Below are 25803 nucleotides of genomic sequence, written 5' to 3' on the forward strand. Positions count from 1 at the left end.
TTTAGTCCGGATTTCCTCGCAGCGGTTTTTCGCAGAGAAACACGACGAGAATCGGCGCTTTTCCAGAGTCCCGCTTGTGTTTTCCTGATTATTTTCAGCTTATTTACAAAAGAACACACAGAGAATCTGGTCAACCATGATTTCAAAAGAAAAAAAAAAAAAATCACACGTTTATCATCCAGAAGAGTTTTTGTTGAGTTAAAATGGAAAAAAAAAAGTTGTGTTAGTTGTGAGACTTTATTTGTTGACCTACAGTTTTTTAGCTTTTAGCCATGTCGTTGGAAAAACAGAACATATGATGCAGTCGGACATTTCATGATTTAAGAAAAGATTTTTTTTTTTCAATACCGACGTCAAAACATTCGATTTTAGAGGCGGAGATGGTTTCATTTTCTACACAGGACTTCCGCGTTACCACTTCATGAATCGTCTTTGATGTATTTTTAAAAACTTTTTTCATGTCGTCTGGCATCGCGTTCACTTGTTTTCGGCTGCTTCCCTGGAACCGAGCGGTCAAATCGTCGGCACTAGGACTCATATTCGACTTTTTCCAGTGGTTCCTGGCTAAACGCACCACTTCTGGAGATGAAATCCTGCAGAAACAGCCGCAAACCAGGCCGTTCTGCAGCAGCTTCAGCTGATTTTGTCGAACCATTGTGCTTCTCGTGTGTTTTTCATCCTGCTTCAGAAGCGTCGTTTCATCCCTTGTGACTCCGTTTCCCAGAATTCCCTCCTGAACTCGAGCGTTTGTCTCAGTTTAATCAACTTTTTTCCTCATTTTGGCTTCGGGAAACATCACCTCCAGCCTTCAGAAACCCTCCTCTGGATCACTTTGGTACCAACATATTGCTCCTTTACAACTGATTCATATTTTCATCTCTGAGAACTTCGGACTCTGACGCTGCACAGAATCAAACCTGCGACCTTCGAGGTTTTCATTTCATGATTCGGAGGGCAGGAGGAGGTGCATAGGTCAGAAAAAGCACAATTATATAGAAGGAGGGGGGAAAACAAAAAGGTGGACAAAAGTTCAAACTGAAAAGACAGAAAAGAGAAACGTCTCCTCGGTGAGCGACGGCCGGAAAAGCTGCTGCTAAAGTTCTCACAAACGCTCGGTTCGTGTTTTCAAAGTCAGAGCAGCGTCGGGCTTCCAGAGGTCGGCCGAGCCGAGCCGAGCCCGTCTGTGTGTCTCTGTGTGAGTCTGTGTGTGTGTTATTTGTTGCGCAGCAGCTCCAGCTGGTCCTGGTACTCGGTGAACAGTCTCTGGAATCGCAGGTTTTCGCCGATGACGGGTAAAACCTCCCGCAGCAGCTCCCGCTTACGAAGGCCCTGAAACACGGAAAGAAAGGATTCGACGTTTAACGTTCAGTCTGACGATCTGAGAGCTTCTACAGAAAACACACAGACACCTGAAGCACATTAAAGCTCCTCATCCTGCTCGTTGTTAGACCCAGTGTTAGGTTCTGATTGTTGTTTTTCATCTTCATTTCCTGTTTCTTGTCTTCATGATACTGTGGCATGTCTGAAATAAATCCCCCCCGATAAACAAATGGAACCCTCAGAGGACCGCCGTCAGGCCGGAGACGTCACGGCAGGAAAACCAGCGCACATTCAGTTTCTGTTTCACATCGACCAACTACGTAAAACCGGAGACATGAGGTTATGAATGTGCGAAGCCTAAGAAACACAGACCGCAGGCATTTCCTTCAACAGCTTCATCATTTTTTTGTCGTTTCACAAAATGAAAGTGAAACAAAGTCTGTGGAAGTGCAGCTCCTTACGCGGCTGAAATAAAGTCACACCAGCTTTGTATAGAGCTGCTAACATTTGTATTTAATTTAGATTGTATGTCAAATTGAGCTTTCCACGTTCACATCTGCAACCTATGGTGACATTTTCAACCTTCAAAATGCTCCGTTAAGCATGTTTGTTGTTTTTATTGTAATAAACATATATATTTTTTCAAATTGGATTTGATATTTTTTGGATGTTTTTGAGCCCAAAATGTTAATATACTTGGTTAAAGTGAAAAGATACCATTCAGATCATATCAGTGATGTTGTGCTGAAGATAAAGACACCAAACACGAGCACGGTGAACATGTTTCTATGTGGGATATAAAGACAAAACTAAAAGGATGCATTCACGGCCAAAACAGGCCCAGACCTGCTAAATAAATCCAGCTGATCTGCTGAACATCACTCTGTCGTGCATTAAGAAAAAAAAAAAAAAAAAGCATCTCAGAAACCGAGCTGCTCCTTCATCTGATTCTTATTTCACCAGATAACAAAGTAAACAGCTTACAGTCCTACTGTAATAATACATGATGTAGCATTGGTGCGTTCTTTGAGCGTCTCTCCAAGTCGACTTTGTAAAAAATGAAAGTAAATCAACTGAAATGGCTTCTTTACAGGAGTAAAACTAGAACTCAGAATAAATTAACAGAATCACAACTCCACCATAAGCTCATGTAATCAACACGTTTGAACCTCTGTCACAACCAAAAACAAACATTCTGACTCGATGCAGCATCACAGTAGAGCTGAAAACTTCAGGTTCATACGAATCAGAAACATCTTGTAAAAACCTGAATGGATTCAGCAGCTTTCACGACGTCTCAGAGGCGTATTTCATATTCACTTGTATCCTGTTCTGACTAATGTTCTATACCGTTAATTGAATGTGAAATGGATAGAAATCGATTGAACTTGTCGTCGTCGTACCAGAGTCGTGGGCTCCCAGGACGTCGCTGCCGACTTGTGGACGGGACCCAGCAGCTCTTTGCACAGCTCTCTGAGACGATACTCTGAACCTGTGGACAAAACACACGGAAAACATTACGACAACCGCGGAAAGACGACTTCGGATTGTGCGGCACAGATTGTGTGACTTCCTTAGACGTCCGTGTGTGCGATCGCCCTGATTGAGTCGTGGACGAGGCGACGGTTATTCCTGAACTCTGACCGTCTGAATGTTTCTGCGCTAAACAAGTATTATTCGTATTACTACTATCTAGATGGAACTCAGGACCAAAGATGCACATTTTGCAGACAGAGAACCACCGAACGTCAGAAGTTTGTCTGATATTTTAAGTGACGAGCTTCGTTTCGTCCCCCGTGTCTCCGGACTTTGACACTGAACCAACGACAGAACCTGAAAGTGTGATTAAGACTCGAAACAGGAAACTATGACTCATGAACCAAACCCATGAGTACGGTGACCAACTCTGTGGCTTGAAATCAAAGCAGCGTGAGGACGGTGGTGGGGGAAGCCCCTGGACGGAGAGGGGAAACCTTTTTAGTCAGTTTAAACGAGGCAGTTAAACTCTGGCCTCGCCCCAGAACATGAATAAACGCAAACGGGTTTGTTTCCTGGGGAGAGTTTGTGAGAAGTTAAGCACATAAGAAGACGTTAAATTAACATTATTTGTTTGAAGACATTTTTCTTGAAAACTTTTTTTTTTTGTTGAAGATGTGATGTTTTGACCGAATCACAACAACTTCCCAGAATTCTCTCCTGCACTCAAGTCTCTGTCCTAGGCCACGTTAAGCCGGTATTTACAAAAACGGGTCTACGTTTTCAAAAATAACATTGTTTACACCAGATCATTTTCAAAAAAAATAAATCTTCGTCTACACAAACCAGCATAAAAACGTTGTTAAGAGCCGCTATGAACTGCCAGACCTACAGGGGGCAGTGTAACGAGAAGCATAAAGCCATGCTAGCCAATCAGAATCCTACAACGAATGGCTCGACTTACATCCTGTTACTTCAACAATGGCGGTGCGAGGGTCGTTTATTTGGACCGACAGAAGTGGAGCTACTCCTAAATGTGATGTTAGAGTACAAAACAAGTGAAATACTTGAACAGTTTTTAGATGTGATCATTTTTGGTGACTTGTAGCTTCGTGCAAACAGGGCTTAAGTTTAATCGGCTTTTTTTTTTTTTTCACATTTTGGTTTCAGAAATACCAGAAACACTCGTCAGGGTTCCCTCTGGTGCACCACCTTTAAACTATTTGTCGTCGTTTTTCAGACCCGGTGCTGTGTCTAGACACTCGGGACGGCGTTGGGCTTTGAGCGAACGGTGCTGCGGTACCTTCGTTGACAAGGAAGCGGGCGTAGATGAGCAGCCAGTGCCGGTACTCCTGGGCCGACTGCAGCGTCAGAGCCGACGCCAGCTGGTTCTCCAGGAAGGCCAACGTCATGCTCTGCTGCAGGTGGTGAGGGGTGGAGGAGAGGCGGGAGGCCAGCCGACCGGCGCTGAGGCAGACAGCACACATCGGTTAGTGCATTTCATCAGGACCAGGAAAGATCTGGGTTTTATACAGTCAGAATTTACGCACACAGGTTGATTTTTATATATTTCATTTATACTGTACTGTTTTTGTTTAATGTCTGGCACTAATACGAAGGTGGGAGAGAAACATCTTTTCAGTTGCTCTGTGTGTCCTGGACATAAAGACAAACTGACAATAACAATCTTCTGCTCCAGTGCTGAACAGCAACATGCAGATTAAAAACAAAAAGACAAATAGGAGGCTCAAAAAGTGAGAGGAGCAGCTCCAGTAGGAAAATATGAGTCTAGCAGATGCTGCAGGTGAGATTAAATATTAAAACATATCATCAACACATTCATTTACGTGTCTGAAAACCCTATTTTTCTACAACATGTCGTTGTTTCTGCGTATAATCTGAGCAGTATTAAGACTCGTCTGTCCGTATTTCTATTCGTTGAAGAATCTGTGCTAAAAAACGCTACCGTGTGACTCTGCAGCCTCTTAACCGTTGAAATGGTTTCCTCTAAATAAGATGTTTTGGGGCTTTTTTTGAGAGTAAAAAATACAAAATTCACAACTTTCTGCTGAAATGTTTTCAAGAACAAATGAATAAACACTGACTGACTGCACATGACAAACAAAGCAGAAAAACACACAAAAACACAACTACTACTTGTGAATATTCTGATAGTTTTGACAAATAAGAGACAATAAGTCACAAAAAGTGACAGAATAAATTTAAAACGTCTCCAAAATGACACTAAATCCTCCACAGGTGTCCAGAAGGTCTTGAAACTCGTTCAACATGACTCCAAATTGGTCCCAAATCACAAAAATCTCTGCAAAATGACTCAAAACTTGTCCAAAACGATTGAAAATGTGTCAAAATTATCAAAAATATCTTAAAACTTGTCCTAAATGTCTTCAAACATCTCCAAAATGGCACTAAATGCCTCAACAGGTGTCCAGAATGTCTTGAAGCTCGTCCCATGTGACTCCAAATTGGTCCCGAATCACAAAACCTCCTTTCTTTAAGGGCGAAAACACTAAATTTCCAACATTCTGCTGAAATATTTTCAAGAACAAATGAATAAACTCTGAAGTGACTCTGACTGATTACAAATGAAGCACTTCAGAAAAACACTCCAGAACTACTACTTGTGAATTGTCTGGTAGTTTTGAGAGGTTTCTGCACCATTTCTCACATTGTTTGTAACCCTGTGGATCAGTCCAGGCTGATCCTGTGTGGTCTTACTTGAGGTTGCGTCCCTGCATGACGGCCAGCGGCCCCGAGGACGCCGGTGCATCGTGGGTCGGCAGGCAGCTCCTGAAGTCGGCACACTGCACCAGAGAGTCTCCTTTATCCGCTATCAGAGTCCTGAGACACACAGAATGGCGTTAAAGAGGCGGTTCAAACCCGACTAGCGCAGAACCAATCCTGTAACTCTGCAGCTTCTCACCACGTCTCCAGGGAGGAGCTGAAGCAGTACGACTTCCCGCTGGACAGCCCCACGACCGGGACTCCCTGCTGGGTCAGCAGAGACTGGGACACCGAGGTGTCGGCACCTGAAGACACAAACTGAGAGTTCTTATGGAGAACAACATGACTGGACCAAGTAGAGTAGTTTAAAGACACCTTGACGTGAAATAGCTCATTCATAGCTCCGACAGAGGCCACATTCTGAAGTACTGGCCATTGAAAAGGAGAAAAGATGCAAAATGTTCAAACAAGGTTGGTACAGTGTTCCTAGAAAGTTCCTGTAAGTGTCTATCTATGGATGGATCCATGTTTCTACTAAAACACAGTCTCTGGTCGACATTTCACCGACAGTTGAGGCTCTAACATCATTAGAATCTGATGTGTGGAAGGACAAGGCTCCAGTTTTTAGACACGATAACGCTAACATTGTTCCATTTGGACAAAGTTGGGTCAATTTGGATGGAATTTAAGTTGTTTTGGACATTTTTTGTGCCATTTTTGGGCATTTGTGGGTCAATTTGGACTAAATCTAAGTCGTTAGACATTTTCTTTGAGTAATTTGGGCCCAATCTTTTGGTACTCGTCCTTAAAAATGGGGGAAAAAGTTAAAAATATTCAGCTAAGGCTGCTATTGTGGCCCCAGAAAGTTCCTGTAAGTGTATATATATATGGATGGATCCATATTTCTACTAAAAATACAGTGTTTGGTCACATTTCACCAACTATTGAGGCTCTAACATCAGTAGAACCTGATGTGTGGAAAGTATGACAAGCCGACTGATGATTAAGATCTGCTGGAAACTGTCTGAGTCCTCACCAAATGTCAGGGCGCTTTTTTTTTTCTTAAAGGTTAAAAAAACAAAACCCCTCAAGTCTGAAACTCTCTCAAAATTTCTTACAGAACTTAGTTTTAGGACTCGAATAACAAACAATGACCAAACGGTGTTCTTTAGATGCGTTTAGATTTTTCTTTTTTGCACTCTGAGACACTGACAATGAAGTCCACATTGATCTGAAGGCTGTCCAGTTTTGCTTTATCTGATATAATCACAGACTCTTGTGTTAATTCTATTTAACTTCAGGTGTGTGTGTCTCAGCACCTTCTCCACAGCTTAAAAATAAAAAAATAAATGACTCTAAACAGTAAATATCAGAGGTTTGTCTAAATAATGTTACAGGGGCGCTGCGCCCTCTTACCAAAATGTCGATTGAACCGCCGGCGTGATATAATCAGATGACATGTTCAAGACGTCACATCAGGAAAACTATCGTATATACGGCGATGCTGTCAACTTCTCTCTAAAGTGCAGACTTTAAACTCTCTCCCAGTTTTTGTTTCACGTCGACAGACCACGTAAAACCCGAGATATGATGCTATGAACACGCGTGACAAAAAACGGGTGTAAAATATAAGCATGCTGCGGGCGTTTCTTTCAAAATCTCTGTCATTTTTTGTGATTGATTTTTTTATGACGGACAAAACGAAAGTGAAAGAAAGTCCCTGGAAGTGCAGGTCCTGTAACATGGCTGTCTGCCTCATTTTGGACAGAAATTATTTTCAGGAGTGGCACAGAAAAAACAGAAAGAAAGCCACACCTGCTTCGCATATAGCTGCATATATAGTTGTATATATTTGTATTTATTTAATTTTATATTAAATTTACCTTTTCAAATTCACGTCTGCAACCTATGGTTACATTTTCAACTTTCAAAATGCTCCGTTAAGCACGTTTGTGGTTTTTATTGTTATAAATAATACTTTTCTTCAAATCGGATTTTGTAGTTTTTGTGTGTTGTTGAGCCCAAAATGTTAATACAGTTGGTTAAAATGAAAAAAGAATGACGTTCACCCACATGTATGATAAGGTCTTACTCCATGACATTGTGTTAAACTCAGGTTAGTGTACATGATAGGGTGTTGCTCCCTGACACTGTTACACTGGCTAAAGTACATGTATGTGCATCATGCTGCAGTACGAGCATGTAAGAACATCCCAAGTACTAGTAAATAGAAGTTTTGCCAATACTAGTATTTGTCATGTTTTCATGTACAGAGTACAGTTGTGTTACAGTTCTAACCAAACAACAATTGCTCAACAGTTGATAATGTCTTGATTTATGAAGTTTCATGAGCTAAAACTTCTCCCTCAGATAGCCTCAGAATGTCCCATTTAAGCTTCAGTTTTTCAAAGGCTTCGCACCGCGGAGGGGTGTTTTAATATTATTTTTAAATGTTATTTATTTTTTATTCTTTATTATTTTGTGATTTTTTTAAATTAATTTTTTGCTTTTATTTATTTATTTTAAATGTTTTTTTTAATAATGTTGCTTTAAAAAGGAAATATGTGCAGAAAAATGTGCACAGTAGGAATTAATCAATCAATTACTGTGCACATCAAATTAAAAAAATAAATACAAAATAAAACAAATAGTTTTGTTTTGTTTTTTTTAATTAAAAAATAAATTATTTAATTATTCTTTTATTGATTTATCTTGGTAATGTGGCGCTCTCACTACTCCATAGCTATGTGCTAGAAATGAGCTGTTTCTAAGTGACTGAGCTCCGTGTTGATCACCGTCTGCACAGACAGCAGAACGTTCACGTTAAAGCGGTGACTCACCGGTTAAGATGGTCAGCAGGGACTCGTTCTTCACCAGAGCCTTCTGCTTGTGAACATCCCTGCAGACACAAACGGTAATTAATCCATGTATTTATTACAGACAACGTCAGGAGACTCATCTCTTTTGTGGTTCTACAGAAGAAAGAAAAACCCGATAAAAGGAAGGCGTTTTTAGTCCGTGTTGATCGGAAAAGCTCTGAAGTAAATCCTTAGTAAACACAAATGGAAGGCAGGTCAACAGAACTTCACTGACCAGACGGAAAGCGTCGCTCCGGCCGTCAGAACCATGACGAAGTGGGCCGAGCAGTGCAGCGCCGACACCGGCGAGGACAGCTGGATGGACGGGAGGAGGCGCCGCCCACACGAGGAAAACACCGACAGCATCCGGTCCTCACAGGCGACGGCCAGAACGTCACTGAGGACGAATACAGAGACGGAGTTAGAGCTGCTGATTCATTCACTCACAGGTTTAGTTCAGTCCTTCTAGGAACAGTCTGTGTCTCAATAACTGTCTAGAGTAAAGGAAAGGTAGAAGAAGTGAGGATCAAGGATCAGACAAGCTCAGAACATGATCTGCTGTTGGGTTTTATGGGAACTGTTTACTTTCCTGACTTTTATTCTATTGAATTTTATTTGTTTTTAAAACGTGTTTCATGCTTACCATGAAGTCCAGATGTCCAGTTTAGAAAGCCAGATGACATATTACAGATTCATAAACAGCTCTTAACAAGTGTATTAGTCCACCATCAGATGTTGGTTTAAAACACAGCTGCCCTAAACGTACAGCACTGGTGACTACCTGAGTAATCCCTCATGTCTCTGTCACGGTTCATACACCAGTCTGTAGAAGCTCTGCAACCTAAATGATATGTTTAATGCTAAAATAGAATTATTATTGTTCTCCATGAATTTATAAATACAGTTGTGACTCGATAATCTGACACTAAACGTAAAACCTTCTTTTATGTCGGATAGCAAGGCTGTCAGTACGTTAAGGCTGTTTTCTATGGGTTCTGTTCGTTTTTCCTAAAAATCTGTCGGATAGCAAGGTTTAGGATTGTTGAGGGTCGAGTCACGACTGTTTTACAAAAAAAAAGAGAAACACAAAAACAGTAAAGCACATTATTATTTCTTGACTAAGGCGTCAGATTATAGTTACTTACTTGCATCCTGAACAGAAAATTAGTTTTAGTGGTTGAATGTGATGCCTGAGTGGCTCATTTGTTGGTATAAAAGATGAATTCAGTCTGAAATTTCTCATTCCTGTTCAAAACGGTAAAACGTGGAGAGCTGAGGGAGAATTAAAGCACTTCCTGATGCTGGATGGTCTATAAATATAAATTACACAGGAAAAGCTCATTACATCTATGCTGACACTTTTTCTACCATGTTTATATTTTACTTTGTATGTTTATCGATGTATTTGAACTGTTCATATTTGACTTTGAATAGGAGCCACTGCAACACCAGCAGTTTCTCCTCACAGATCAGTAAAGTCTTTCTGAGCCTCCAGCCCGTCTCGGCGGCGGCGCCCCCTACCTGCTGCCTGCAGCCGTGACCACCGAGCTGGGCAGCAGAGTGTTCCAGTCCCGGCCGTCTCTGGAGCACCTCAGCTGGCTGAGCTTGGACCCTGCCACCACCGTCACCTCGTTCTCCACCTCCAGGAACACCGACGGCTCCATGCTCACCTGCACGCAGCCACATCTTCAGGTTAAAACAGTTTCTGGTGCAAGTTTATAGATCAAAAAAACCCTCATTTTTGACTTTGCACACATCAGAAATCTGGGAGCAAAATAAACTAAAACTCTACAGTTCCTCATACCAACTTTGATTCCACATTAAATAAAGTGAAACAGACCTTGACATGGAGCCTTCAAGTTATTAGCTGTTATCATTATTATAGTTTTACTATATTAAATCAAAAACTACAGAAGCCCTGAAACGTACTTATTTGTTATTTGAAATCCAAACACAGTTCTGTAAAATACTTCAGCAGAATTGAGATTTTCAGACGTTTTCAAACCTGTGATTTTTTTTCTTTTTTTTTGTAATTTCACCCTGAAAAACTCATATTTGTGAAGCTGTTATAGGTTTAATATCTACCAAAATAAAACACCCACAGCCATGAAATTTGATGAGGACAGAATAGCTTCCAGCAGAAAGTGATCCAATGTCTCAAGAAGAGTCCAAATTCATGCCTATTGGTCCACCAAAATAATTTTTTTAAAAAGTGCATTTTTAAGCTATTTTAGAGTTTTCTTTTCTTTCTTTTTAAAAAAAATAATTTGGGCCAAATGCTTAATTACTGGCCCTTAAAAATGTAAAAAGGTCACATTTCACCAACTGTTGAGGCTCTAACATCAGTAGAACCGGATGTGTGGTAACACAGGGCCCAAGTTTTTCGCCATTTTACCAAAATGCTGATGTGGACTCAGTGATAGGAGCCAAAAACTGGTGTTCACAGGTTCTCTATGTTGTTATTACGTGTGCAAAGTTGCTTCTATGTGGAAACTGAACACGTGAGGTGGATTTTTCCCACCAAATGCTTTTTTTTTTTTTTTTAAAGTGAAATAGGAAACACACAGGATTCTTAAAGTTCAGTAAAAATATTTTACAGAACTCAGTTTTGGGTTTTAAAAAAAACAAAAACAATAAATAAACTGTGAACAAAATCTGAGACGATGCAGCAGCAAACTGTCTGAAATGATTACCCTCTAAGGTAGCATAAGAATACCAAACAACCTCTGCTCAGTTCCATACATCCATGAAAGACGCAGAAAACAATTAGAAGTTTCAGACTTTTGTGTATTATTTCTGCCGTGAATTGTATTTTCCTTTCTTGGTAAACTTTTTTCTTGAGAAGTCCTGTATAAAAGTATTTTTAAAATCCCAACAACACAAACCTTTTTTCACTATTTAATGGCTTATTTTTGTCACATTCGTGCAAATAAATAAACTGAAACTACAGCCAAATAGTTCCGTTCCTTCTTCTAGTTTCCAGGTGTTTAGGTGAGAAACGGGAACAGAAGTTGGTTTTTAAAGGTGAAGGTGGCTCTAAAATTAAAACAACGCCTTGCTGGTGGGTGAACACATGAAAGTCTCTCCTGGACGGAGCCTCGGTGTGTTTACCTGCAGACTGAAGGCCTTCTTTGTACTCGGTGTCGGCAGCTTGAGAACAGCGACCGGAGCCGGAGGAGCCGAGACCCTGCTGGGTTCCCGCTCAGCTGGAGGAGTTATCTGGAACAAGAGGAAGGACCAACACCGAGTTATCTCCGTTTGTTAAGGTTTACAGCAACATGTCGTCTGGTTTGATCAAATGAGAAGCTCTGACCGACCTACACCTGATTCATAAACTAGTAAATGTCTTTGTTGTACCTGAGGGAAGGGTTGAGGGATGGTGGCGGCCATCTTGTCTTTCCTGGGCCGTCCCTTCTTCCTCTTCTCCACCACCTCTCCTCCGTCCAGCAGCAGCTCCGGTTTCCTCTTCCCGAACGCCAGGTTCTTGTTGATGGCGGCCATCTTGTCCTCGCTGTCACTGCTGGTCTCCTCTTTGGTTTTGGCGTCTTTCAGGGCGGAGAGGGCGTCCTTCGGCCGGCTGGGGAAAAACAGACAAGACAGAATACATGTTCCTCTTTTTCTTCTTCTTCGTGACTCACTTCTTCACATGCGGCTTCGTTTACCTGTCGAGAGGCGTGAGTCCGGCGGTGGAGGTGATGGCGGCCGTGACCCCAGGCGTGGCCTTCGACCTCTCGGTGAACCTCGAGTCCAATGCTTTCATCGGCTCGATCTTGGAGGCAGACGTGAGCAGCAGACTGGACTTCACACTGAGCACAAGAAGACGGAGAGTTGTGTTAATGTTTGTAAAACAAGAAGAAAGAAGCAGAGGACAATGTGGACGGTGGAGGAGAGCGCCTACCCGTCGTTGTTGTCCTCCAGCCCCTTGGCGGCGCTGTTGGCTGGAGGAGAGGTGAGCATGGCGTCGTGGCTCGGCCTCAGTCCCAGAGAGGAGGCCTGTCCTGGGCTGGAGTCGGAGCTGAGCTGGTTGGTGAGCTGGCTGGACATGGAGGAGCCCGACGGCAGGATGGGAGCGCTGTTGAACAGAGCCGGCGAGAAATCCCTGCAGACAAACGCGGACATTTGACATATCTGAGCTTTCTCTGTGTGAAAAAACTAAAAGTCCCCATCAGAGAAAACAGTATCATGAAGGCGGTTCTCAAACCTTCTTTGGTAACTCTGAGCATGTTATCATTAAAGGATACTTGGGCCCAGATGTAAGCCAGTGGAACAAATAAAGAATAAAATCAAAAACAAAACAAAAGCACACCGATGTCCCATCACACTTGTTCTATGGTACTTATCCAGGTTGTTTTCTCCTGACTAGATCCTCACACGTGTTGTATCTACTCTCAGACGTACGTCGCTTTGGATAAAAGCGTCTGCTAAATGAAACTGTAGAATTGTGCAAAGCAGTATAAGAACAATACAAACAAGTGCATACCACCAATAAACAGATAAAGGAGGAGTTTAACGCGACCAATGAAGTCCCATCTACTTCAGTCAACAGGTTGTTTCATTGCAGAGCTACAATGAACATGGAAACTTACGACAGTAAAAAGTGCAGCTACTGCAAATAATACAAGACCAGAATGCTGGTAGAGAACCGTTGTTTATGTGTTAACTTATTTATTTTAGTGATCAATGCATATTTCTCACTGACAGCTGCACATTAAAGCTGTTAAACTTTATATATTTAAACATGATGTTGTACTAAAGTGCATTTAGGTCTGACACTGTCTCATAATGCAGGACATCATTTTCATTTTTGGCCAAATCAAAGTGAAATTAATGTAACTGATTCAATATTCATATATATATTGAGGAAAAAATTTGGTTAAAGGGAGACACTTCAAGCTGATTTGAATCTGAAACTTTCCCAGAACCTGGACCTTGTTACCCCTACAGTATCAGTTACCATGGAGATCTTTAGCTACTCAGCATCAGTTACCATGGAGATCTCACTTCACAGCATCAGTTACTATGGTGATCTAGCTCCACAGTATCAGTTACCATGGAAATTTAGCTCCTCAGCATCAGTTACCATGGAGATCTAACAGCGAACCAACTTTGTGACACTCTGAACTCTGGATTCAGGCCCAACCCACTAATCTCACTTCGTAGCTGAGCTGTCAGATCTCGTACCGTTTACATCACCAGCACTACTTTACTTAGATTTAACTTTCGTCCACCGCTGTGAGTGTCATGTTTTCTTACCCAGTGTCCAGCTGAGCGATGCAGAGCGGCGTGATCCGTCTCCTGCCGTCAGCCGTCCTCGTCTCCACCTGCTTCTTCAGAAGGTTCTGCGAGACAAGGAAATAGTGGATCCAAGATCAAACTCAAAATATTATAGAAAGTATTTCATTTTTCTAGATTTTTAGAAAACGCAAAAGTATTAAACACCACAAATATGCATCCAATTTTCTATTTCTTTTAAATTGCTGCTGTCATAATGGTTTATGTTTATTGTGCAGCTATGGCAGCAGTTTACTTTTCATTTTACTGCACAAACTATGTGAACATGTGACAAATAAAAACTCTTGAATCTTGATAACTGATATCTGAGGATTTCCAACCTGGCCCATGTCATTTGTTCCTCTATGTTTCGCTGTATTTTACTGTTTTGCTAAATGTCCAAACAAAAGAACATCAAGAGTTTCTATACAACGTCTTTTCTGTGCCATTTGAATGCTAAAATACATCAAACTTATGCATAAACAGCTGCAGATGGAAACTCAGCTCTGACTTTTGTACCAAGAATCTGTAAACGTAAAATTTTCCTGATTAGAAAACCTTTTATTTTTTAGCCAAACAGCTGCTTTTACCCGTGCGTTTCTAAACTAACTGATTAAAAGTGCAGCTCTGTGCATAAAACGTCCTTCACCGATGAACAAACCTACAGCCGATCACAGTTTGGGCTTGTCTGCTGGACGACACATTTACCTTCCTGATGTCCTCCAGAGACTCTCCGTTTATCACGCTGTTGAGTTTGGGCGCCGAGGACTCGGGCCCGGCGCTGCCCGGCCCGGCGTTGGCCTGGGCCGAGTTCTGTCGCTCTTGCTGGTACTTGAGCATCTCGGGGTTCTCGATGATGGTGGTGGAGAGCTGAGCCTCGGTGCTGGTGATGGCCAGGCTCTTCCCGTAGATGTTCTGGTGGATGCTGTTCTGTGGGTCACAGCAGGAGACAGAAGGTGTTTGATGGAGAAATAAACAAAGAAGGGAAAACTAGGAACTAAGTAGAATGAACAGACTTTTAGAAATATTCTGGACTTTCAAAATTCCTGGTGCAATATTATTTTTTATACATAAACTAGAACACAGGTGTCACACTCAGGACCGCAAGATAGTTCTTAACAAACAGTACACGTGCAACTCACATCTTTAGTGATGTATCCTGGGGTCGTTGGGTGTTTCAGGTCTGGTGGTTAAAGTCTGGTTTAAAGCATCCAGGTCTGGTTCAAGTCTGGTTTAAAGTGTCCAGGTCTAGTTTAGATATGATTTCATGTGTCCAGGTAGAGTGTAAAGTTTCCAGGTCTACCTTCACTTCTAAGTTCGTATCTTCGTCATTTTAAAGATGACTTGTACATGACGAGTATTGTGTTTTTTTCCCCAGAACAGTCTCGGTTACACATGCGATATGATCATATTTACAGATTTTATATGTTAGCTTTTATTTTAAGGACAACCGTGTAGGTGAGATAGAATTTGACAAAAACAGTACCATGACGATGGACTTAGAAATTGGGCAAAACGTGTGCATAATTCATAGTAATTTTTTTTATTCACTAAAGTTTAAATCATCACGAAGCCCCAGTTACACTCTGTCTTGTGACGTGAGTTCTGTATTTATGCAGCGATGTATACAGACGGACGTAGGACTATTTCTCTCGCCAACAAGTCGTACAGTTTCACTTGAAAACCTCACTGCAGTGACGACCCCGAGAGGAGGTAAACCCAGAAAAAGGGACGCAAAGTGCACCTGCTGGCTTCTGCAGGTAAAGGCGATAAAAAGATGCCTACAGAGTCAATGCATAGTGCTTCATGTTTAAACACTTCACATCAGCTTTAGCAGGGATATCTGGCTATTAAGATTTTTTTTTAGATGCAAATGTACAATACACAGAACATTAAATGTGTTTTGACGTACAAAGTTCTATTTTTGAGTCGTAGAATGAATTTTATGGGTTGAAATGTTCTGAATTTGTTTGGTACTTTTCCCACTTGTTCTTCTGCTCACTGGAACAGACTAACTGGATTATAATGACGTACGGGACAGTTTCAGGAGCGACATCTTCGGGTTAACTGACTAAATAACGAATGACAGTGAAGTTCTGTGCATCGTACCTTCTCCTCTTCGCTCAGCGGGTCTCCCAACTCGTCCAGGGAGAAGTCCAGGTAGGCGACGGTGCCGTCCATCGAACACACCAACATCCCCAAACCGGTCAGAGTCCTGACACACAAACACGTCACACTCAGAGATGCAGAGGATGCACAGACACCTGAGAAGTCTCTGACTGACAGAACACGGCGCAGCGTCGTCAGTTTTTGTCTCAGTGGCCGACAAATAAAAACCCCCTGCAGCCAAAAAGCATTTTCTCCGGCGATAATTGAAGATGTCTGCAGTGATGTGAGGCCGATCAGCTCAGGGAGTGAAACGCTAATTTACTTACGTCGTACAACACGCGACGTCTGTTTTCACTCACCAGGAAATGTCCATAATAGACTTATCGAAGAGATCGTGGATGACCACCAGGGGGCGCTTCAGCGAGGTCAGCTGGGGAGGAGATGCAGAAACGGATTTTAAATAATATTTAATGCTCAGTGAACAGAAGTTAGTTTTGGAACAGAGATTTCTATTTAACCAAATCTGGCATCAGTAATAATGGAATATAGAAAAAAAACAAATGTTGAAGAGGGCTGGACCGCCTGATTCAACAAACGCTCAGATGCAGCCTCTGAACTGGGACACGGCTAAAGTTTGTAGAGGCTAAAAAAAAAAAAAAAAAAGTGAAATATCTACAGCAAGTGGAGACAGAATGACAACAAGACGACCAAAAACAAGACAGCAAATGAGTTGCGTGAAAAGTCTGTAGAGGCTGTAAGCAGTAAAACATCTATTTTTTCCACTGTTGGTAACATCTACAGACACTGGTCATTTCCTGACGTATGGCATCATAAGTGACGTGACTGCTCTGCTTCCACAGAGCTGCAGGACGTTATATTGCAGTGAAAAACGAACCCACAGTGAGGACAAACGAGACAGAAGCAACAACACATTGAGCCTGGAGGGGTGAATGTAAAGTTCAGCGTGGACTGACCCAGACGGAGAGCGAGCGGTCTTTGCTGCCGACGGCGCAGCAGCAGTACGGGCAGCTGGGTTTGGGAGAGCTGCCGTTCTTCTGCTTCTTCTTGAAGATCTTTGGGTTGAATTTCTGCAGAGAGACGGACAGCAGATCCGTTAGTGTGCTGCCGCCACATCTCTGTGGTTAAACGTGGAGGTAAAGTGTGCCCTTACCACCACGGTGACAGCTTTGCGGTGGCCCACGAAGTCCATGTTGGTCTTCCAGCCGTCCCTCTCCACGATCTGGGCCGTGGGTCCCGAGTTGTTCATGGCGTGGGCCGACACCAAGTACTGACCGTCCGGAGACCAGGACAGACGCAGGACGTGTGTCGTGCCGCCGCACTGAGAGAGAGAAAGAGGGGGAGACGAATATCTAAAGCCTCGTTCGTGACAAGAAAACAAAAGGAGCTGCGGGAGCGTGGGCGCACCTCGCTGAAGGGTTTGGTGATGTTGGCCTCCATCTGCCAGTCCACCGTCCTCCACACCTTCAGGCTGTGGTCGTCGGCCTGCGAGGCGATGTACTTCCCCACCGGATCCCACGTCAGGCCCTTCACCAGCCCGGTGTGGCCTCGCAGGCAAGTCACCATCTCTGAGGAGCAGAATTAGAGCGGCGGTAAAGCCTCTGCACTGGTTCACTGGGTCACGCCTGACCTCCTCAGAGCTTTATCTGTGCATGTCATGAAGGAAATGGGCTCACAGGTGGGATCATGTCGACTTATTGCACCAATCTGTGGGTCAGTGAATAATTTCAAAGCTAATGCAGCTACAGTCGTAGACTGTTACAGACTCACTGATGTGTACGTCTGGTCTTCAGTGGTTCAACCCGGCTTTGATAGAACAATACAAACAGTTCAACGATGGTGTAAACTTTGCGAAAAAAAATATATTCCACCTTTATTTTACACATTTTCTAAACATTTGACAATATTGATCAGTTTTTCTACCTCCACCCTGATGAATTTGATCGTATTTACGTATTGATTACTTTTCTTAAAGCTAATCTCATTTATTGGTTTCTCTATTTACGCATTCATTAGTTTGATGGATTTTATTTATTACGTTTCTTAAAACTTTCTGTATTTCTACCTTGATTAATGTGATATTTGTTTTGATGAACTTTGGCTTCTGTTTTGCTTGTTTCCTATATTTCAGTAACAGATATTCTGTTTTATTGCATGTGTTACTGAGGATAGCATCTCCTCAGTCCTCTGTGTTTGAGTCCTTTATTTACAACATGATTTGGATGAATAAAGTCTGGCTGATTGACTTGATTGGTTAAAGAGGCACAAAGACGGTATGATGATGAAATACTTTCCTGCCCTTTCAGCGGGTTTCACAGCACGGCGTGACTGAATTCTGGTTTCCTACCTGGGAACTTGCGAGCGTTCCAGATGACGATGGTGTTGTCGACGCTGCAGGAGGCGAGCCAGACGTCGTGAGGAGACCACGCCACGTCCATCACATCTGCAAACACAAGATGCAAACGACGCTTTAAGGGCTTTCTGTGGAGCTTTGGAATCTTTAGTTTTAGCACAAAGGACACATTTGTTTAAAAAAAAACAAAAAAAAAAAAAACAGATCCTTAACTCAGTGAGACATTTTCTTTCTTAAATAAAGGTCAAATTCAAAACGGGATGATGGACGCGGTACAATGTCCTGACAGTAGTTTCACAGTATTCGACTGGTATAAAAGCAGCAAAGTGCAGCAACAAGCACACAGAAGAAGAAAAGAAGAAGACGTGAAGGAACGATGTTTCTATTTGTCTTTGATTTGTGAGGAAAGAAAATGCAGAATGGAATCTATACGTACGTGTTCTGGTAGATTAATCGTAGCAACTGGACTCGACTAGTTGGGAGTTCCAGATACTGATATTGTTAAAGATCCATTAACACCTGAGTTTCGGTTTCAACTGGGGGGTTTGTTGCTCCTCCCCCTCGTTATGTGGGTCATTAGTGCTCCTCCTGCCACAATGGGGTTCGTTAGGGTCTGTTGTGGCTCGGTGTGGATGTGGTTTCATCTTCCGGCGGAGAGATCTTAGGACTGAACTGTAAACAGGTGAGAGGTGATGCCTCAGACCTCCACCTCTGTTGAGGGACGAACTGATGAAGCCTCTTGGATGAAGGTGAAGCGTCTTGAAGGAACTCAAGCAAGTCCAGTTGCTACGATTAATCTACCAGAATAACCATGACCTGGATGACTGAGAATCTTCACAGAGATACCCGTTCGTACGGTCGAGGCATGCTGATGACATATTAACCAGATGTGTGTGTTTTCTCTATAGGTGTGTCGTACCTCCGGTGTGGTTCCTCAGGATGGTGACACACCTCCACTGCTCCACGTTGGCCAGCTTGCTGCTCGACCCGAACACCGTGCTCGGACCGATAAATCTACAAAAACACACTCGCGTTGTGAAAACCAACCATTCAATGTAGAGTTCTGTCAGAAAAGTGATGTGAAAACACAGCGATCCTCTCTAAATGACCGTAGCAGCGACTGCATGGTGTTCTGTGTGTCGTTGTGTACGTACGCGGCTCTCTTCCACACCATGACCAGCTTGTCGTCGCCCCCCGACGCCAGATACAAGCCGTTGTTGGACCATCGCACACAGTTCACGCAGGCTGCAGAGACACACAAACGCCGTTTCAAATACAACTCAGAGGCTTGGTTATGTCGAGCATTAGTGGAGTGCAAGACGCTCCTGTTATTAAATCTGACTGCTTGGACGTGTTTAGAAGTGACTTTAGTGACACAGCAGGAGGATAAAAATGTGGATAAAGGTTCAGACTAGTGACTCTAAACTGCATCTACCTTCACAGAAGTACAAACTGCAGTCATAGAAGCTGTTTTAAACCTTGAAGTAGCTGATAAAAAAAAAAAAAAGCCGTCTGTAGAATGAAGGACGTCTGGTGCAGCAGGTTGTAGAGCTGATCGTATTTTGCAGAACAGATCGTGACAAAGTCGAGAGCAGTAGCAGCAGCTGAGGGGAACATAATGCAGTTTTACAGAAACCGCCTCCTTTGAAACGAGCACCTGCGTTTGTTAAAAGTGTTTCTGAAGTCCGTCGCTCGTTTCACAGAACGGAAACCGGCATTTTTGATCAAATAATAAAAACATAAGGAGCTGCGTGAGCGTTGGCTGGACAAATTTTTCACTTTTTTATTTGTTAATCTCTAATACCTGATCACACTCCACAGACTAATGCCACTTTAGACCTACGTGGTGATTAGTATGGAGTAGTGAGAGCGCCAAATTACACAAATAAATCAATTAAAGAATAATAATATAACAGTAGAAATGAAAGGAGGATAAATGAAATAAAAAATAAATAATGTGTCAATATAAAGCAATACTACTCAAAAATGAATCCATAAAAGAAAAGGCTCATAAAAAAGAAAATATAAAGACAAAAAATAATATATATATTTTTTATTATTATTATTTATTTATCTTTTTTTTTTTAATTATTTGTTTCATTTTTCTTTTTTCGTTATAATGTCGCTTTAAAAGCAATGCAAATATGTGCATAGAAATGTGTGCAGGAGGAGTATTGCTGTGCGCATATTTTCTTTCCTTTTGAAAGTGACATTATAAAAAAATAACTAAATAAAATAATAACAATAATAATAATAATAATAATAATAATAAAAAAATAAAAAATAAATACATGAAAAATTTGAAACAATAAAAAACAAAGAAAATAAAAAAGAAATTCAAATAAAAAGAACAAAAAATATGAAAAAATAAAATAAGTTTATATAAGAATATAAATTTTTTTTTTTTTTTTTAAATAAAAAAATTAAAAAAAAATTATGAAAACATATAGTATTATCTTAATTATTTTATTTGTCTTTATATTTCTACTTCCATTAGCCTTTTCTTTTATGGATTCATTTTTGATTAATATTTCTTTATATTGCCACATGATTAATTTTTTATTCTAGTTTTTCTTCTTTTTATTTCCACTTTTATATTATTATTCTTTTATTGATTTATTTCTGTAATTTGGCGCTCTCACTACTCCATAGATTAGTTTGTTAATCATGAACAGTTGTGAGTAGCATCTGTATTTACAGACACATATGAGCAGCCTGCTTTTAAATTTCCTCGTGTTTTGTTTAGGAGCCCAGATTAGAGGCTTGTCTTTTATTTAATCTCTAGTTTCTCTGTTTGGTCAGTTTTAGGGTTTAACCAGAAGGTTTTGTTGGTTTTGGGGCTGTGGATAAAAGCTGCCTTGTCGTGTTCGGGTGGCCTTTCTCAGCACCAAACGCTGAACGACTATCAGCTCTGTGGTGACTTCTTCATTCACTTTTCATTTCTCAACTGTTAGTCTGTTAAATTCCTCTCTGCCAGTTTTTAAACGTGCCGCGACAACAACGTGAAACAATAAAAGGAACTCGAGGCATGCAGCTACCTGCCTGTAAGAATAATATTTTATTTTCTGTGGGTCTTTATTGATTTCTCGTACCAAGCTCTACCTCATCTGTACGTTCATGAGCACGGCGGCTTAAAACATCCAGCAAAAGTATCTGCATCCACGATCCAGATGCAGCTTTTTACTTATTGAAGCTACACGATTCCAAACAGCTGCAGCTTGTGTGTCATTTTTGCATTTCTTTAAGCCTTTTTTCTTACGTGTTCAGCAGCATCAGTTACTGTTTTTATATTTTCAAGAATAATCTATCCGACTGGTTTTATCGATACACTTGCAAACACTATTTTCTTTCTACTACACGCAATGTTTTATATTTTTGCACATTTCTTTGTGTTCTTTTTAAACAATCTGATCGTATGAATGCACTGACGATGACAGGAGAAGATACCAGCTTCTAGCAGCATCTCTGGACCTCCTTTTTTAGCCCTAAAACAGTTTGTAGAGACAGTTTTCCACAACCGTTTATCAGCTGATGTGTCTCCGTCTCAGCTGCGTTCAGGACTCGACGAATGTTGTTCAGCGTAAAGACATTTTAGACAGAAACTTGGTACAGCTGGTTACCTAGGTGATTGTCCATCTGGCAAAGCATCTTGGGAATATTCTCATTCTTCTCGTCCTCCTCTCTGAGGACCGGAGCCATGTTCCAGATCATCACCTTCCCCGAATCCTCCCCTGAAAACCAACCGTGCGTTAAAAACAAACTAACAAACAAAAGTCATGGTGGAGTTTGAAGGTTGAGCAAAATGAAGGTGTAGCGTGAAGCTGCAGGAGGAGGAAACGGGACTCAGACGATCTCACCTTGGCCTCCGGTCGCAAATTTAGTCCCATCAGGATGGATGTCGACTGAAAATATGGGTTTGCCTGAGAAGCAGAGGAGAAGACACAAACTGTAGACTGATAGAAAACCAACAACAACAACTGAGAACAGAACAAAACGTTATTTGTGACAGATTTCAACACAACAGAAGAACGTCGGTGTTTTTTCTGCTGCAGGTTTCATTCGGTTGGTCTGATGGACAATCCCTAAACTCCTGTGATTTTCCACGGTTGAGTCGGAGCACGTCGACGAGCTCAAACTGTTCCTACATCAGGTCCTACAGGTGGTTGTTTGAGCAGTTTAGGATTTTCTTTTACTGGAACCCGTTTGTTAAACATGACTTTTGCATCTGACGAAACAAAACAGTTGAATAATAAAATCTAAAAACAAAATAATGACGCATAAAATTACTGCACTTCAATTCATGTTTATTGATCTGCATTATTTTAAATTTAAAAATGCACCAACGAAACAAATGTCCACAAGAAATCTGAAAAGCAGTACTACTTTTTTTAAAATGTAAAAGAAAAATAAATATTTTCGCGAGCTTAGCAACAGCGTTTATTGTCGACTTCCTGAAGCAGTAATAAGTCGACAAAATGTCATTTAATCTGATTATCGCTGATCTAATCCCTGAACTCTTCCTTTGTGACACACAGATCAATTTCATAATATTAGAAAAACATCAGCACCAGTTGGGTTCTCTGATATTTATATTAATCATAACCTAAATAAAAGAAACACAGTAAACATCCTAATTATGAGTCTGTAAACACAAAAACACAACAGAGTGTGAATTCAGAAGTGAAATGTAAAGATGACACGCTGCAGGAAGGTCAACATCTCAAACTAATTACCAGTTTATCGAGTTAATTCAGGGGATGAAATGTTTGCTCGTGCTTGTTTACGTCCATCTCTGCGGTCGTTTTAATTCTGATGGCTTGAATTATTGGTTTTAGAGCTGAAATAAGAAAGTAATGGAAGAAATGGCTGCTGTGTTTTCTGGTTGTAAGTGGCTGTCGGGATTTAGGACATTTGGTTGGACAAAAACAACAGTGTGAAGAGCATTTAGTGCAGAAATTAATGGACTAAATGATTATCTGTAATTTATTACTATTTATTTATTTGCCTCCATTATTGGCAGACGTTTGCCTTCAGATCTCACAGGGTTCGTCTCTAAATGTTAAAATAAAACACGCACACGGTGGAAGGTAACTCTCAGTGTGGAGTGGAACACAACAGTGAAGTTATAGATCAGCAAACAAAACTAATCGGTGCTGGTTGCAGATTTTAAACTCTACTTCTCTTGCTCTGAATGTAAATGTAGTCAGTTGGGAACCAGCTAATGTGAACATGTACCGGGACATTTCATCGCAGTTTTGGAGGAAGCTTCACAAATAAATCTTTCCACCATTTAAGCTTCCACACTGACAGCTTGGAGGCTTTTCAACTCCACGTCCGGCCGTCCTCCTTTATTCGTACAGATAAAATGCTCAGCACTTCAACAAAACATCAACAAGAAGAAATAACTTCACTGACTTCAACAGTAACGTTCAGAACCTACAGTGACACACAGAAATTAACCTGATGAACCTAAACGTTAAAATGCTACAACATGGGATCGTGAAGAACCGCTCTCTCATCTGGCCTGTGCTGTACAGCCACATGACAAGAAACCTGATCTGATTTGATAGAATACAAATGAACAGGACGAGCTTAAACGCTACAGTTAAGAACCATTATTATTTAAGATTAACCCAGAAAACCTACAATATTATAAAAACAAATCAACCTTTTCAATTTAATTAAATTATTACAGTTAACGACCTTTAATATTATATGTATAAATAATACAAAATAACCTGACTAACTTTAACACTGTTAAAGCCCTACAATACTATACATAATGCAAATTACACTGTTCAACCTAAATAATAGGAATAAAAACTAACATTATTAGAAACAACTCAAATTAAGATGATTAACTACAATATTCAGATTAAGATGCATATACAACATTATATATAAAACAAATTAGCCAAATAAATAAACAAAACATTTAACTGACTTGATTTTAAAAATGAACGCGGTGAACGTACAGTATTATGCATAATACAGATCGATTAACTTGGATACTAAAATGAATAACCTACATATATACAGCCTAACAAATGTATTTGATGAACATACAATATTATATATATATTAGTGATGCACGATATTAACATTTCTGGCCGATACTGATACGCGATATCAACATTTCTGATATCGCCGATAACCGATATCACCGATGTCAAATTTTTGTTCACACTGAAAAATGGGTAGAAGCAAGCACTGTGAGTAAACTATTTAGAAGAAGCCCAGATTAGACCACAGAGTCTTCTTTATTACAAAAGTAAAACATATTTAAACATATTTAATGTTCAAATCAATTTAAGTGAAAACATCTGTGAAATAGCAGCGATATCAAACGTAGAGACGAAGGCGCTGATGTTAAACGACCATCGGCCAATATCGATATATCGTGCATCCCTAATATATATAAAGCTGATTACCGTCACTTAAAAATGAAGGCGGTGAATGTACAATCATACAATACAACTCAGCCTCAAATATTAGTGTTAAATCTGACTAACTTTTTAAAAATGAAAGTGGTGAATGTACTGTATTATACATTATACAGATTGAGATTCACAACCTATAATAATGTATATACAGCCTCATATAAATGTACTTGATTAACCTACAACATTATAGATAATACAAATTAACCTGAGCGTGTGAAATACTCAGATTAACAACCTTCTATCCTACATACAATCTCTACATGAACGTGACTAAGTTGGACATGAATGAGAAGAACCCCCAAAGCTTCGAGCAGAAAAGCAGAATAAATCCTCTAGATTCCCAGTGAGCTGCACACATCAGCTCACATCTCTCCCCCGTGTGGTTTGTCGACATGTTTTTTTTGTGGTGCAGTTTGAGCAGAAAAGCTTCACGAACTGACTGTGAACGACCTAAAAACGTGCTCCGACATCAACAGTCGCTGGCTGCGCCCTGAATCCAGGCCATTCCCCCAACGGTTAACTTTCCAAACTGACAGCTTCCACCAACATTCACTTTTCAGCTGCACGTCGAGCCGCCACGCAAATAAACACGTATTTGATTCAACAATAATAATAATATAGGCCGAAACGTCAAAAAATATGAAACTAAAAGTCACTTTAGGGGCAGAAACTTCGACGCGGGTCGTTTGGCAGGTAAGTTAAGCTAACGTCAGGGCATCCGAGCTAGCCGGGGGGGCTAACTAGCTAGCTAGCTACGGTTAGCAAACACCGATTTGTTTGTAACACGCAGGATCGGCGGCGAAAGCGACGAAAACGGCGCGTTTAAGTGTGTAATTGTTGGGTAAAGTGCGCTACGTGAGCCACCGCTGGCTGACAAAACAAGTCAAACAAGTGTCGACCACCGCCACCATCATGCATCAAGTCACCCCCCTCCGACAACAAAAGCCCAACTTGGTCCAACAGATTCCTGCACAAGCTTACCGTTGTGGCTCACCCAGCTCGGCTTCAGCAGCTTCATCTTCACCCGGGCGGTTAATTTCACGTCCTGCGACCTTAACCTCGACGAACACCCATCCAGCGGCGAGCGGAGCCGGACAACTGACGCTAAGCCCCCCTCCCTTTGTCTCAAACTCTGTCCGACACTTTGCCGTTTTTGTGCTCCAACTCCATCTCTGCAGCGGCAGGCAGCATCCCCGAGCACCGAGCACCG

General features: G+C 41.2%; 1 protein-coding gene across 1 annotated transcript; it reads right to left on the reverse strand.

Annotated features, from left to right (window-relative positions):
- Positions 1 to 198: 198 nt before the first annotated feature.
- Positions 199 to 25750, reverse strand: hira (histone cell cycle regulator a). Its single transcript, XM_008304671.1, has 25 exons — positions 25575 to 25750; positions 22008 to 22070; positions 21771 to 21881; positions 19305 to 19395; positions 19070 to 19164; positions 18145 to 18240; positions 17205 to 17365; positions 16951 to 17118; positions 16754 to 16867; positions 16139 to 16209; positions 15780 to 15885; positions 14379 to 14600; positions 13653 to 13738; positions 12298 to 12498; positions 12062 to 12205; positions 11757 to 11976; positions 11511 to 11618; positions 9921 to 10069; positions 8635 to 8796; positions 8382 to 8440; positions 5741 to 5846; positions 5536 to 5658; positions 4100 to 4263; positions 2724 to 2812; positions 199 to 1329 (listed from the first exon to the last, which is right to left on the reverse strand). The coding sequence occupies exons 1-25, from the start codon at positions 25609 to 25611 to the stop codon at positions 1213 to 1215; spliced, it is 3063 nt and encodes a 1020-aa protein (XP_008302893.1). The 5' UTR covers positions 25612 to 25750; the 3' UTR covers positions 199 to 1212.
- Between the last annotated feature and the right edge of the window lie 53 nt (positions 25751 to 25803).

Source organism: Stegastes partitus, unplaced genomic scaffold (assembly GCF_000690725.1).
Source record: "Stegastes partitus isolate 25-593 unplaced genomic scaffold, Stegastes_partitus-1.0.2 Scaffold2285, whole genome shotgun sequence".
NCBI classification, from domain to species: Eukaryota; Metazoa; Chordata; class Actinopteri; family Pomacentridae; genus Stegastes; species Stegastes partitus.

What these genes read in the sequence shown, in the direction of transcription:
- hira (XM_008304671.1), bottom strand. Translation starts at nt 25,611, where the DNA reads ATGAAGCTGCTGAAGCCGAGCTGGGTGAGCCACAACG. An exon ending in CTCTGGAGGACATCAGGAAG is followed by an intron (nt 13,739 to 14,378) that starts GTAAATGTGTCG and finishes CTTGTCTCGCAG; the next exon opens with AACCTTCTGAAGAAGCAGGT. An exon ending in AGAAGGCCTTCAGTCTGCAG is followed by an intron (nt 10,070 to 11,510) that starts GTAAACACACCG and finishes GGCTGCGTGCAG; the next exon opens with GTGAGCATGGAGCCGTCGGT.